Consider the following 15,692-nt stretch of genomic DNA (forward strand, 5'->3'; position numbering starts at 1 on the left):
ATAAAAATTATGACTAGCACAATAGATAAATATAGTTAATAAAATAAAATTAATTAAAACAAGTGTTCTAATAACTATGTCAATTAATGATTTTAACACAATGAAAATGTGAAATATATCTACAACAATTTAAATAAAATAAAGAGATAAGGGAGAGAGAGGCAAACAAATTTATAGTGGTTCGGCTTTAACTCGGCCTACATCCACTCCTCAAGCTTCACTTGAGATTTTTCACTATGCTGTAGCTTCACGGCGGTGCTAGCAACCTCTTTACAAATGGAGCAATCCTCCACGGATTTTACATAGACTTTCTAAGTCAAGAACACTGAGTGTACTATACTCTTACAAGGAAAAGAATGTGTTTTTGCTTTTACAGAAAGCTACAAGAATTATCTCTCAAAGATAGATATAAAAATGAAGCTTTGGTTTTTCTGTAAACCTCATACAAGAAAGATGGGCTTAAAGCTATAAAGCTCAGTGTATAATTTCTGAGAGAGGATGTAAGCAAAAATTGAAGAATACTTCTCAGAGAATTTTTTAGAGAATAGATGTGAGTGATTATAGATCAAAGAATATTTTCAGGTTTTTTTTTTGTAACTTGTTTTACATTAGAGGCTTTGGTATATATAATGAAAATTATACCCATTTATAGCCGTTGTAGTCATCATTACTAATTTAAATATCTTCCACTTGAACTTTTTGACCTATTCATTTGAATTTATAGTCGCTGTACTCCATTATTACTAATTTGAATATCTTGCACTTGAACATTTTGAACCTTTTGAACTATTCATTTGAATTTATAGCCGCTGTAACTCCATCATTACTAATTTGAATATATTTCCCTCCATCATTACAAATTTGAATATCTTCCACTTGAATCTTTTGAACCTTTTGAACTATTGGTTTGAATTTATAGCCGTTTATACTCCATCATTACTAATTTGAATATCTTTCCCTCCATTACAAATTTGAATAACTTCCACTTGAATCTTTTGAACTGCTGCTGTACTGAGCTATTTGAACCTCTGTTTTGTGCTGTTTGAACTCCTAATTTAATCAAATATTAAATACATTCTAACAACATTTAGAATAAAGGTTTAGGTGAGAAATAATGGGACAAAATAAATTTTGATTCTATTTTTCTCTTTTAAATAAATTAAAACATAATTAAATAAATCATTAAAATAAATTTTGGATTTAAAATATAATTAAATAAATTATGAAAATAAATTTTGGATTCTACTTTTCTTTTTCAAATATAATTAAATAAATCATCAAAATAAATTTTGAATTCTATTTTTCTCTTTCAAATAAATTAAAACATAATTAAATAAATCATCAAAATAAATAAGTCTAACATTTTCATCTTGGTCTTTTGAAAAAAATTATAGATCTCGTCAAGGGCTTCCTTTTGGTCTGATTAGTTTGTGGTTTCGTTGCCATTGATTTTTGGTGTAACGCCCCCAAAATAACAACAATAAACCCATCTAATAAGACATACATTTACATATAAACTAACCACATTCTTTCATTCATTAGAGTTCCATTACATAAGTATTACATGTTAACCTCATAACAAAATGCCCTACGGGCTTACAGCTTTCCAAGTTAACACTTGGTTACAACAAAGAGTTCTAACTCGTTTACACATTAAGCCCTTGGCTTGAAATTACATGTAATACATCAAAAAGTAAAACGACAAAACTATGCCCGCCACTAGCCTCCCAGCTATGTCCTTGGAGGTGGCATGCTTCCTGCACCTGAAAATGATATTCCCATATAGGGTGAGCCACAGCCCAGTAGAAAAACACTAAACCAACAATGGACAATGACTAAAACATTAGCAATTGATAGTTGGTCAACACCGATACAATCGCATAAATTACATATTTATGTCAACGACTTACAAGTCCCAATTACTTTTCATTTTCCCTTTTCAATAGATAAGCATGCTAGCTCTATTATCATTTCCACAGATATGTATAAAAACTATATCTCACATTCTCAACAGATATGTATATCAACAATATCCACAGATAAGCATACAAGCTGTATCCACATTCTACAACAGATATGTATATCAACAATATCCACAGATAAGCATACAAGCTGTATCCACACTTCACAAAGATAAGCATATGAGCTCTATCTTCACTTCTCTAGACAAGCATATGAGCTCTGTCTACGGAGTTCATCCCCTATCTCCTCCCAATACCTATCCGGTTTAGAAGTACATCCCCTATCTTCCCCTAAACCGCGGAGTACATCCCCTATCTCCTCCTCTACACATAACGTATATAAACACATTGGTTCTATATACAATCACACAATACATACAATTAATGTATTCTATCAACTGTCAAGTTCCATGACACATTCCATTGATTAGTTTCCGTTTACTTAATCATCATGCATTGTCTACAACAATCACGACTATCCTCCACCGATAGCCCAAAGCAGTTATTTCTAAACAGAAAATAAATGCACAAATGGATATTCAATCAACATTTCATTTCCTCATTTCTCACCAATTAATTATCCCAATTAATTAAACAATGTAATTAGGCCATTTTCCATAATTACCATTTCAACCCTTAGGTCCCATTTTCATCAATGATTCAACAATCATTCCATTTTTTCATGCCTAACATGCATCTAGGTTTATTATGAATAAAACCCCAACTTTCGTATAATTGCACAAAAGCCCCAAACTTTCACAAAATTACCAAACCAAGCCCAACATCTCAAAATACCAAAATTCAAAGACAAAACCCATAGAGAGGAGTAGGATATCCCTACCTTGAAGTTTTAGCCCAAAAGGAGATGAAGACTCCAAGATCAACTTGCTCCAAATCCAAACTTTTTCAGATTAAATCGAAGCTCTCAACGCCCTCTATCTTTTTAACAAAGGCCCTAGGCTAGATTCACACCCTAGGGAGATCAAATCTTAGAGAGAGTGTAAGTTTAGGAAGAGAGAGTGTCGAATTTAGGTTTTGCTCAAAGAAAGGGACTGAAAAAGTGATGTTTAAGACGCTGCTGTCCGCTGATATAAAACACTCTCGCTCGAGCGAAGGATTGGTCGCTCGAGCGACCAGACACAGAAAACTCTCGCTCGAGCCAAGAAGTTCTCGATCGAGCGAAGAAAAACCCAGATCGCTCGAGCCACGAAAAGCTCGCTCGAGCCAGAAACTACAACTCTCAGGTCCAGAACCAGGTGCAACACCACGCTCGCTCGAGCGACAAACTCCTCGCTCGAGCGAAGGACCAAAAATCTGGGCGGCAACACTAGGCTCCCAAGCACAACCAACCTGTACAAACCTGCCCAACACATCCCATAACCCAATATACAAAGTAAAGAGGATGCAAACTAGAAAATAAACAACTACCAACATTCACGGACACATGTCCGGATCACTGTACAACGAGGGTAAACCCGGGATCGCTATATTTGGGTCGTTATCTCTTGGCTTCAAGAGGTAGGGGATTCTAGTTCTCTTTCAATATCCTCATTTATACATAGATTTGCGGTATTTTCTTTATATAAATACAAAAGTTCACATTTTTATGCATATTGTAATGAATCATGAGATTGGGGGTTAGGGTTTGAAGAGAGTTTGGTTTATTTGTTGGGTCATGATCTTGGGTCATGAGTTTGGGTGTAAAAGTAATAAAAGGGTTGGAATAAAATGTGTTTTTGTGAAAAGCCTTAATTTCTCTTAAAAACTCTAGTTTGGCTCATGAAAATGGTTAATGATTTTGCTTCAATTCATAGTAGAATCATGAAATTGAGGTGTTAAATTACACTTGTACAAGTTTAATTGAAATTTTTAAAGAATTTGAGAAATTTATGTAAAAGTTGCGGTTAAACTCATAATGCTGATATTTTAAATTATGTTATAATATGAAACCAAACTTGGGGGAAAAGAAATCACTAATGGTATGGATGATATGAGCTTTGTGTTGAAATGGTTGTGTTAAATTTTATTGCGTGTTATGTGAATTGTATTGGGTTATGTTGTGTTGAGTTGAGCTAGGTTATGTTGTGTTGAGTTGAGTTGGGTTGTGTTGAGTTTGGTTGAGTTGTGTTGTGTGGAGTTAAGTCATGTTGGGTTGAGTTGAGTTGTGTTGGGTTGTGTTGTGGTTGGTACCCGCGCGGGGAGTTGAAAAATGATTTTTCGGTGCCCACAACCATCCGTATCATAGCCAGTAAATGTGAGGGATGGTTTTAAAAATTGAAAAATAATTTTTCAGTGCCCCTGACCGTCAGTATAATAGCTGGTAAATGTGGAAGTGGTTTGAATTTAAGGTGCCCAATTGCTCTGTCTAGGCTTATCGATGGACGAATGTGGAAAAAATATTTTTGGGTATCCACACAGTCCTGTCGTATTGTAGCTAACGAAAGTGGAAAAATGATTTTTGGGTGTCCACACAGTCCTGCCATATTGTAGCTGGCAAAAGTGAAAAAAACGAATGGTTTTCGAAAATGTTTTGGGTGCCTACGTCCTACCGTATAATAGCCAGCAAATATGGGGGATGGTTTTAAAAAGTTGAACAATGGTTTGCGGAAAATATGATTTTTGGAAGAAAATGGCTTTTGAGAAAATGGTTTTTGGGAGTTCACTTCCCGCCGTATAATAGCCGGCAAAAGGTGGATAGTGTTGTGGATTGGGTGCCCGCTGTCCCACCGTATCAAGTCGGCAAAAGGTTGAATGTGTTGAGAAATGTGTGAAGTTGATGATAATATGTGTGAATTGAGATGAACATATGAAATTACAATTGATATGTAATTTGGCATAGAAAGGGAATGCATATAGAATTTATCTGAAGAAATTAAATTAAAAATGTTTATTATCCTTGTGATATGTTGAAGTATGATTGATAACACATATGTGGATATGATATAGTTGTGATATATTGAATTATAGTTGATAATGCAAGTGTGGATGTGATGTAGTTGTTAGATAAGTAGGAGTTGAGTGTAGGATAACAATTATTGAACATAAATGAGATTTGAATTTCTACATTGAGGAGTTACAACAAACATGAATAGATTGGTGGGAATAGCATGTATGTGGGATGTTTTGGAGTATTAAGGGAACTTGAGCTTGAGGTTATGGTGTTATAATTAATTTAATTAATAAAAAGGAAAAATGGAAATAAAAATGAGGAATGTTAAGATGGAAATTAAATGAGGAATATTTTGGAATTGGTTAATAAATATAAAATGATGTGGTTCCTTAAATATATTTGTTTCAAAAAAGGATTTATGGTTTTTTAATAAAAATGATAGTTTTTGATGGTAGAAAGTTTCCCTAAATGTTCAAATAACTTTTGAGGAAAAAAAAAAAAAAATACTCTATGTATGATATTTTGAAAATTACAAAACATCACCTTACTATATGGTATCACCTTACATGCATGATCATTTTTATCAATGTGTTGGTTATTATTTTAGAACTATGAGATTCCTACTTGGCAATTGTGCTCACCCCTTGTTGTCTCATTTTTCTTACAGGAAGAGAATTCGGATTGATTGGTTAAAGGATTAGGAAGTTCATGTATATCTTGTTTGTAATCTCATTGTACTTTGATATTTGTAATTATTTATTTCTAACTCCGTAGCGGGAGCTTGGCATGTATTATTATTATTGTTGTATTCATCATAAGAGAGAACATGTACTATTATGTTTCTATTACTCAAGGGTAATAGATATTTGTAATTAAAAAAAAAATTGACCTAATTTACAGGCTTTTGGTAATGTTTCTGAGTAATTAAAATTGAGGCGTGTCAACCTCGCTCTTTTTTTCCACTATCAAAGACCTTCTTTACCTCTAGTATTTTATTTCCCTTTCTTTGTTTGTCTTACCTTGAACATCTCCTCCCTATTTATAGGGAGTCAATCTGGGAGCCCCAAGCCACCACTCATACACGTGGCACATCCAAATGCCTCTCTATCAAGTCATGCTTATCCAACAGCCTTTAAGGTGACTCACCGCACCTATGCATGCCTAATCATCATCTTAAGCTACATGTCACTTGCTCTATTTTTGCTTTATTTATTTATTTATTTATTTTGTTTTCTTTTTATAATTTAATCAACTCTAATTCAGATCCAATTAATAAAATTTCAACATTACTAAACTGAATCAGATATTTAATTAAATTATTATACAGTCCGTTACTCGAAATTAAAATAATTCAATTCGTTAATTTCACATTAGAATAAGAATTAATTAAATGTAAAATATTATACGTGGCAGGGTCGTCACAATCTCTCCCCCTTAGAAATTTTGGTCCTTTACACTTAGTGTACTTGTACCCGAAAACTAATCATATGGCCTTGCTTTTCCAAAGTAACTTTCATTATCATTTGATTTTCTCATCATTTGATTGTCTCATCACATGAGTTTAGCTCATTTTCATTTAGTGGTTCATAATCCAAATTGTAATTCGTCCTAATTCATATCAAAAGCTATTTAGTAAAATATAGCAAACCTCGAAGTCATTATCGTAATATTAAGCCACAAAATATATTAATTCCAACGTACTACTCTTATAAATCACATATACTTTTATTTAGTTATTCACATATCTTCTAATAATCTTTATATTTCCAATAATCTACTTTTATTTAGTTTTTCTTTTGATCTTTGTTGTTTCCCTTGACATGTTTGCATAGGTTTCATTATATTTTCTAATACTTCTTCCACTTTGTGTAATTTTTCGACAGAGATTCAACAACTTCCACATCATTTATACTTCTCATTATCATTTTCCTTAAGTCACACGGCAAATGTGGATAATACTTGGGATAATCGTAGTTAGCTCGGAACATAACACGACGGATGCAATCGCAAGCCAAATACTTATGCAAGGGCATCGGTAGGGCAACCTATTCATTTCCACGAAGTTGACGGAGAATTTCAAATATGAAACTACACTGGCCGAATGTGATTTCAATCGGACTTTCAAGGTCACTCAACAAAAGTATGAGACCCTATGGCTCAGATAGTAGGTCCCTTAAAAAAAAAAAACATACCTTCTTCATATCAAATAATTTCCTAGCCATCAATCACCATAGTTCCATGCACTTCATTGATCGTTAGATATTTCAACTTCTCGAAATGTTCTCATAGCTTAACTTCACATGTAACCACGTAGCTTTCATCACTTCCTTATAGCATTATAGATTTCACAATAGCTCTTCACTTAAACACTAAACTTATTAAACAAACACATCCCAGTCTCTTTTCATCGTCGAAGTTCTGTAATAACCGTTAATCCCTATAATACTATATTGTCACAAATCATCATATTTGTACTCCTTAATATGCCAGTCAACAATTCTAATTTCCTTATAACGTTAGACATTCCTCAATAGTTCTTAACTCTTGGCCTCAATACCACACTTACTAAACATCGCATCTCAGTTCCTTAGTAGTTCTTAACTCTTGGTCTCAATACCACACTTACTAAACATTGCATCTCAATTTCCTCATAATTATCAAAATTTAATAACAGCTCTAAATTCTTAGACCCAATGCTTAGGCTATTTATCAAACACATCTCAGTCCTCTTATAATCATCAAATTTCCTTGTAGCTCATAAGTTTTAACCTTAATTCTTACATATGTACATATTCCTGAATGCACAATTTATCACTTGCTTACTAGATGCATGCGGCTTCTGTATGTATGATCGCACAAAACTATAATGCCAAACACATTATATATAAAAGAGCAAATTTCTCAAACTCTTGGGGCCAAATTGTGATTTCATAATTACAGGGGCCAAAATGAAAATTTCTAGGAATCCTGTGACCGAATTATAATTTCTGAAAACTTTAGGGACCAAATTGCAATTTTTAGAATATTTCGTTGATTCCAACAGAATATTCTATGATGATGTCTACCTAAACATTTAAATCCTCAAGGGCTGCTAAAAGGATTTGAACTTCTGACTACAATGTTCGCACCATACGCCTTAATCACTAAGCCAAACTTACTCTTGTGATTCCCTTGTCTCAAATAAATATTCAAAGTATTTAGATTAGCTACAAACTGGTCATCTTCAACCTCTAGTTGTGAGTGGCTTTCTAATTTCAAGTTGACTTTATGTGCAAAGATTTGACCGACACGTGTAGTCCACTCCGATCTTCACTTTGCCTATTTTTTTTGGGTCTGGACTCCTCTTATTGAGACCTATCTCCTATATGCTTGAAACCTGATTTTGAGCAACTTAAAAGCTGACAGTTTCAAAAAATCCTTTCACTTTTCTTTTCCTATACCTGTCATCCACTCTTGTTAATTAATCTTTTCTTTTCTTTTTTTCAAACCCACGTGATGGGTTTGTTTGTTTGTTTTTTTTCTTTTTGCGCCTATTCTTCCTCTTTCTCTATCTAGGTACGGACCCAACACAAAGACTAAACACACAAAGTGCACAACACTTATTCTTTCTTACTCATCACTGGCAGCACCCGATACCATTCATTTTTGTTTTCCTGTTATGTTTATATCAAATTTGGTACAAAATCACACAAACTTATCATGCATACCCTTATCCCATTACATAATTGTGCGCGTGTCCTATACTCCAATATATATATATTTTTTATTTTAAAAAACCATTGCTCTAATACCATTTTGTCACGACCCAAATCCGGTACCCGAAGGTTCGGCGTCGTGACAAGGTAATAACTGAAATCATAACAAATTTATAGTGCAGTGAAGTAAAATAAAAAGGTATCCAAATCTTCATTTAAGTATAACAAAAATGTGTACATTAGAGCTTCTATTCGATTACAATACCCGAGCTGTACTATGACTACAAAGTGCCTTATGCCTACCTCATGTACTGGTTTTGACACGTCACCTAAAAATGGTTAACAGCTATAAGCACATGACAGAGTGGGAAATATTATACAGTAACCGTGAGGGTACAAAAATTACCATAGATAATTATTTCAGCTAAAACATTAACATAACTTAATTTGAATAAATAACTTATTCAATGTGACAGAAATTGAAATACAGAAATTATGTAAATAAATAACCATGACCATGGTAAAGAACAGAACAAAACAGAGGTCATTGGAGTGACAATCAGAATAGAGGTCGATGGATCCATGACAAACAGAGGACCACAAAGTAGCCAAACAGAGGCCAATGATTATTTAAGTCCCCCAAGGCATGAGACTCCCGTGGTGGTACTTATAGAAATAATTGTTTACAAAATCATTGTCCAATAATTTCTAAAAGTGAAACAAACATATCCATGGGTTTCAATTTAAGCAAATAGAGTTCAGAAAATAATTAACGTAATCAAAATATTAATATAATTTATAAAACATAGATTACGTAAAATAATTCATGGTAACCCAAAACATACGTAAAATATATTATGGTAACTCAAGGTATAATATAACTCACTTTAAAATTAATACCTCGCTCTTTATTTTCACTATCAAAGACCTTTTTTACCTCTAATATTTTCTTCCCCTTTCTTTGTTTGCCTTACCTTGAACATCTCATCCCTATTTATAGGTACTCAATCCGTGAGTCTCAAGCCACCACTCATACACGTGGTACATACAAATGCCTCTCTATCAATTCATGCTTATCCAACATATGCCTTTAAGGTGACTCACCACACCTACGCATGCATAATCATCATCTTAAGCTACATGTCACTTGTTCCATTTTTGCTTTATGTATTTATTTATTTGTTTTGTTTTCTTTTTATAATTTAATCAACTCCAATTCAGATCCAATTAATAAAATTTCAACATTACTAAACTGAATAAGATATTTAATTAAATTTTCATATAGTCTAATACTCGAAATTAAAATAATTCAATTTGACAATTTCACATTAGAATAAGAATTGATTAAATATAAAATATTATACGTGACGAATTCGTCGCACTTTAACCTTTCATATATGTAATAAAAGATTTTTATTACATATTTAATATTCACATTAACAATATTAATGTAACACAACTAATATTTTATTTATACATACATATATATATTTTATTACACGACGCGTCAGATAAGAGTATCTTTCATAGTTTAACGGTTAAATGATTACTGGTTAATAAATAAAAAAAACGGTTAAATGATTAACTATTATCATATTTTAAAAATTAATAGTGTCAAAATATTATATATTTTTCTTTTAGCCACGATGCTTTAATGGTGGAAAGAGTGTAAACGCTATTTCTTATACTTTTCTGACAAAAATGTCAAATAAAAGCCATACACGTCGCTCCCATTATGAGAAACGTCAAAACAGAGAGGCTTGACAAATCAAACTATGACTAACCCTGGTCCTCTCTGGCGTGCTCTAATCTACGCAACATTCGCAGACTCGCAGCTTTTCTTCATATTTTCTCACAAATCAGGACCAAGCAGACCGTTGCTTCCTCGGCGATCTTCGCAGGTAGTTCTAGCTACATGTTCAAGCTTGGGTGTTAGAATCATATGTTCTTGTTTTGGCTTACTGGAGACTTTTGTTTTCATTCAAAACTCAGTTTGTTTTCATCTTATTCTTTTGTCTGTAACCATTAGCTTATGAGAAATCTATAATGTTCATTTGTGGGGCTTAGATTTACAGTTTTTGTTGGTGGAATTTGGTAAAGCTTGTTAAACCTTCTGAAATTATGATTGGAATTTTTCTTGATGATGTTAAAATAATAGCTTTTTGTAGGGACTGCTTATTTCAATGTTCCATGTCTTCTATTGTGATATATTTTGTACTGTAATGAACTAATTTTAGTTGTCATAATAGTTTTTTATTTAAAAATTTTTTTTGGCTCTGGGGTTCATATATTCATATATTTTTTCCCTGTCATTTTTGTTCAGTAGAGTTACTTTAGATTGCTAGAATAGGTGAATGCTGCTATTGACCTGACTAATGGGTAATTTAAGATTAATTTTTTTGGGTATGAATAAACATAGGAAATAATTAAGTGGCAAGCATATGAAAAGATGCAAAGACTTTACTGAATTTGAGTAAGACACTTTTCGTCTGTTGTTTTCATTTTTTCTTGTGGGCATTGGGGACACGCAAACTTGTAGGCTTATATGTGTGCTTATATTAATCACTGGCAACATAACTAGACGACCTACAATTACAGATATTCTTCACCAGTGCTCGAAAGAACATTACATCTCATGTTAGTCTTCTACAATCGATGTTTTATTGCCTGGGATCCTTGATTGTATTTCCATGGAATTTCTTTTATTATTTTGGCACCGGTGTTTATAGTAGTGAAAAGATTGGGAAGGGAAAAACCCTTTTCTCTATTGTTCCTTTGTATTTAAACCTTTATTGTGTTCTTTGTTTGATATGCTTGTTTTTGTTTGTTTTTGTTTTATTCTTGCATGTAATTAATGTTGGTTTCTGATGCAGGTCACCACCTTGAGTTGCAAATATGGCGGATGGATCACAGCATCCATCAATTTCCCAGAAGATACATGGGCAATCTTATTTCTTATCTCGAATTTCTCCTAACTTGCGCTCCAGGAATACTGGTTTACACAATATGACTGGTGCATATGTAAATGGAGGTCTGCAGAGTCCTCTGCCACCAACATTGCAAGGCACTGGCCTGGAATTTGCATCACCACTATCCTCTGTTTTTGTGCAAGCTCCCGCAGAAAAAGGTTTTCGTAGTTTTATGATAGACTTCCTCATGGGAGGGGTTTCTGGTGCTGTATCCAAGACTGTTGCTGCTCCGATAGAGCGAGTTAAGCTATTGATTCAGAATCAGGATGAGATGATCAAAGCTGGTCGGCTATCTGAACCATACAAAGGAATTTCGGACTGCTTTGCCCGAACAATTAAGGATGAAGGCATTCTCTCTTTGTGGAGAAGCAACACTACCAATGTTATCAGATATTTCCCAACCCAGGTTAGCCTATCTTTTGTTTATATTTGTTAATCTTGCCATTTCTTTTGTTTCGTTTTTCTGCTCTTGATTAGTATGGGAGCAGTTATGTCCACAGTCCAAAACATCTCTTCCACAACCCTGCCACTCACATGATGGGACAACCCCATGTGAGTGTGTGGTCTGCAGAAATAACAATTGCATAATAATTAGTGTATATATATGTGTTTGCTAGCAATGGGATGGATTGACATCCTGAAATTTGAAAGGAAGTGATGTGTAATGTGGATTTGATTTAGGTCCTCCAAACAGCTTCATCCTGTCAGTTTTGGAAGTTTGAATTAAAAACTCTGGCTTGTTGATGTGATTCATTAGGTTTCTGTTTTGATTTATCATTTGTTGACAACCATGTCTTGTTTTATAGAATGTCTCACAGAATTTGCAATTTCATCAATCCTTTTTAGGCCCTGAACTTTGCTTTCAAAGATTATTTTAAGAGACTGTTTAATTTCAAGAAAGACAAGGATGGTTACTGGAAGTGGTTTGCTGGGAATTTGGCGTCAGGTGCTGCTGCTGGTGCTTCATCTTCTCTTTTTGTTTATTCCCTAGATTATGCTCGAACACGTTTGGCTAATGATGCTACAGCTGCTAAGAAGGGTGGTGAAAGGCAGTTTAATGGTTTAATTGATGTTTACAAGAAAACCATCCAATCTGATGGCATTGCTGGGCTTTATCGTGGATTCAACATCTCTGTTGTGGGAATCATAGTTTACCGTGGGCTATACTTTGGAATGTATGATTCCTTGAAACCTGTGGTTCTGGTTGGTGAGTTGCAGGTAACTTATTCTAGCCTTTTGTTTCGTATTGGATCTTTATCTTCTATTTATGTTCCCTCCTGTATGCTTTTCAGTGTAGCTTTGTAAAATAAGAGGGAACATGCCAAGGCCATGCTTGTTTTGTTGGATTGGATTATATGGGACTGTTGGGCTGGTTTGGCATGTCTTAAAAAAGACAAAAAATCAAAAAGTTACTAAAAAAGTCAAAAAATTATCATTATTCACAAATTAAAAAAAAATTGCATTGATACAAAGTACAAGTCATGAATGTATGACACAGTGATGGGTCTGTCCCCGTACAAATTACACATGGGTGCACAACAAATTTACACAGGACAGTGCTGTTCGGTTTGTGGGGGCTCACCAAAGGTCTCGTTTTGATAATCTGAACCGTTCAATATGTAGAACTCGTCAAGTACTATATATCTTTAAAAAATCACGTTGATCGGATATCGATAACTATATGATCAAATCAATTTTGTAAAAAAAATAGGCAGTGAAGAAATTAACGGTTAACAAAAAACTAATTTGATCAAATAGCTATCGATATTCGATCAACATGATTTTTTACAAACATATAATACTTGACGAATTCTACATATTGAACAATTCCGATTATCAAAACAGGACTTGTGGTGGGCCCTCACGTGCCGAACAGCACCGTCCAGTCCGATCTCAAATTGTAAACAATCTGCTTCTATACATGTTTGCTGCCCACCGTCTGGCTTCCTGGACAAGCCAAGTCAGTAGGCATTTAGATATAGTAGAGGTAAAATGGTAATTTTGCTATTTTATACAATATTTTAATACACATTTTTTTCGTAAAAAGTCAAAAAGTTATCCCAAACAATCATATTTTTTTCCTCTATTTTTTAGTCCAAAAAGTCAAAAAGTACACTTATTTAGAACATTCCAAACAACCCCGGTTAGTCCAAGGACTAATAATTTTGGGATTACTAATCCCATAAGGATTACATATCCTATCCCATGTTTGGAATGCATGTCAATTAGGGGGGGGGGGGGGGAGGGGGGGATTGGAGATTAGTACAATCCTGGTATTTTGGTCAAATCAGTCCGGAGATTTTTTGTATACAAACATGAGATTCAGGATTGGCTAGGATACATAGTCCAGTTCTATGGCCTTATACCCAAAACAAATAAAACATAATTGTTATATATTTGAATTGTTTGAAATTGTAAATGGAGCGGTGACGGGGTTGGTTGTACTCTACATGGGTTTGGGAAAATATTTGCAGCTCAGATGTCATAGTGGTTCATTTGTTGCCTCATCTTGAAGTAAATGTCTTTGTAGTATTTGTGTTCTCTTGTGTGAACTTGTCATCACCGTCTAATCTTTTTTGGTCAAAGCGGATGACTCATCCTTGAGTTTTCATTGCTTGAAATATTTGAACACGTTTATTTCCACCAACTCTCCTACATCATGTTCGACAATATCTCCTAACATCTTGCCTTTATTGTTGTCTTTATATTTGTCAAATGTCAGAATACTCAAATCCCTCATGCCTTCAATACGCTGCTGATCTGAACTTGACAGACTCATCAACTTACTCATTGAATAATTTGTATCCACAATCACATAGTAGTTATTAAGTCGTGAAAAATAGTGTGTATTTGTAGAACAGTTGTTTCGACTCAACCTTTCTTTGATATCGTTCATATAACATCTGTCCATGATTTGATTGAAGGAATATAATGCTCATCAACGTTATATTGTGCCACATCGTTATGGATTCGTTATATTGTTGTCTCCGATCATATGGCAGTTGCTACTCACCATGTAGAAGCAAGCATAGCTGTTTAACTTATGTGTTGCATATTTGACTTGCTATTCTTCAAAGATTTCAATATAGTTAAAGAAATTTCAACTTTGTGAAACCAATAAATAAAATCTCCGGCATGGCAAGAAACATTAAAATGGGAATTCCTATTTCTAGTTGATAATATGAAGAGCCACGCTTCATGAGATTGCCTATTGAACACAACATAAAATTTCTGTTGCTAAAATCACACCTGCATCACAATGCATATAGCCAGAGGCTATAGGCTAGCGTTGGGCTGTCTTTTTTCACACAATGCAGCACTGGTTATAGTTTCCAGGTGCAGGACATTGATGTATTGCTTGTGTTTAATATCTACAGGATAGTTTCCTAGCTAGTTTCTTGCTGGGATGGGCAATCACCTTTGGTGCTGGATTGGGCTCTTACCCAATTGATACTGTGCGTAGAAGGATGATGATGACCTCGGGAGAAGCTGTCAAGTACAAGAGCTCTATCGATGCATTTAGTCAGATCATCAAGAATGAAGGACCTAAATCACTCTTTAAGGGTGCTGGAGCAAACATATTGCGTGCTGTCGCAGGAGCTGGTGTGCTCGCTGGTTACGACAAGTTGCAGCTCATTGTTTTGGGAAAGAAATATGGATCTGGCGGTGGCTAATATGATATCAGTGATGATAATGATGATGATGATGAAAGTATGATGATTTAGGTTTACTATAATTTGTGTTTTACAACAATTTTGTCCAAACAATGTTACTTTTGATATTTCCCCAAATATTTAGGGATTTCATGTTTTGTGTGCTTGAGCTTATATACTACAGCTTATATTTGTCTTTTTGGTGAGAAAAATAAATATGACATTGTTTTAATTATTAATTGGCAATGTAATGTTGTGAGTGGTTTGTCGAATATGGCAATAGATACTACTAGTATAATTATTTTTGGATTGTGGCTTTAAGATTTTTTTTTTTTTTTTTTTTTTGAGTAAGGTGGCTTTGAGATTATGATACATTTATATGGTCTATAACTGTTGTTGCTCATGATAACAGCAAGTGATCAAAGTTACACAAGTTGGTATTTGACTTGTAAGTTCGAGATGTTCTATTGTTCTGTGGTACAAGGTGGTTAATATCAGTTTTTTTGAGTGATTTTGTGGTTATT

The 15,692-nt window shown here is 34.1% G+C and overlaps 1 protein-coding gene across 3 annotated transcripts; it reads left to right on the plus strand.

Annotated features, from left to right (window-relative positions):
* Nucleotides 1-10,230: 10,230 nt before the first annotated feature.
* On the plus strand, nucleotides 10,231-15,440 carry LOC114307396 (ADP/ATP translocase 3, mitochondrial). 3 transcript variants are annotated; one of them, XM_028252802.2, is made up of 4 exons: nucleotides 10,231-10,447; nucleotides 11,420-11,921; nucleotides 12,362-12,733; nucleotides 14,893-15,440. In XM_028252802.2, the coding sequence occupies exons 2-4, from the start codon at nucleotides 11,442-11,444 to the stop codon at nucleotides 15,187-15,189; spliced, it is 1,149 nt and encodes a 382-aa protein (XP_028108603.2). In that variant the 5' UTR covers nucleotides 10,231-10,447; nucleotides 11,420-11,441; the 3' UTR covers nucleotides 15,190-15,440. The 3 variants fall into 3 exon arrangements, with proteins under 3 accessions (XP_028108603.2, XP_028108605.2, XP_028108604.2); XM_028252804.2 differs by having other exon boundaries at nucleotides 10,382-10,640; XM_028252803.2 differs by lacking the exon at nucleotides 10,231-10,447 and adding an exon at nucleotides 10,776-11,183.
* The last annotated feature ends 252 nt before the right edge of the window (nucleotides 15,441-15,692 follow it).

The sequence above is a fragment of the Camellia sinensis genome, chromosome 8 (genome assembly GCF_055761805.1).
Source record: "Camellia sinensis isolate YWXY chromosome 8, ASM5576180v1, whole genome shotgun sequence".
NCBI lineage: Eukaryota > Viridiplantae > Streptophyta > Magnoliopsida > Ericales > Theaceae > Camellia > Camellia sinensis.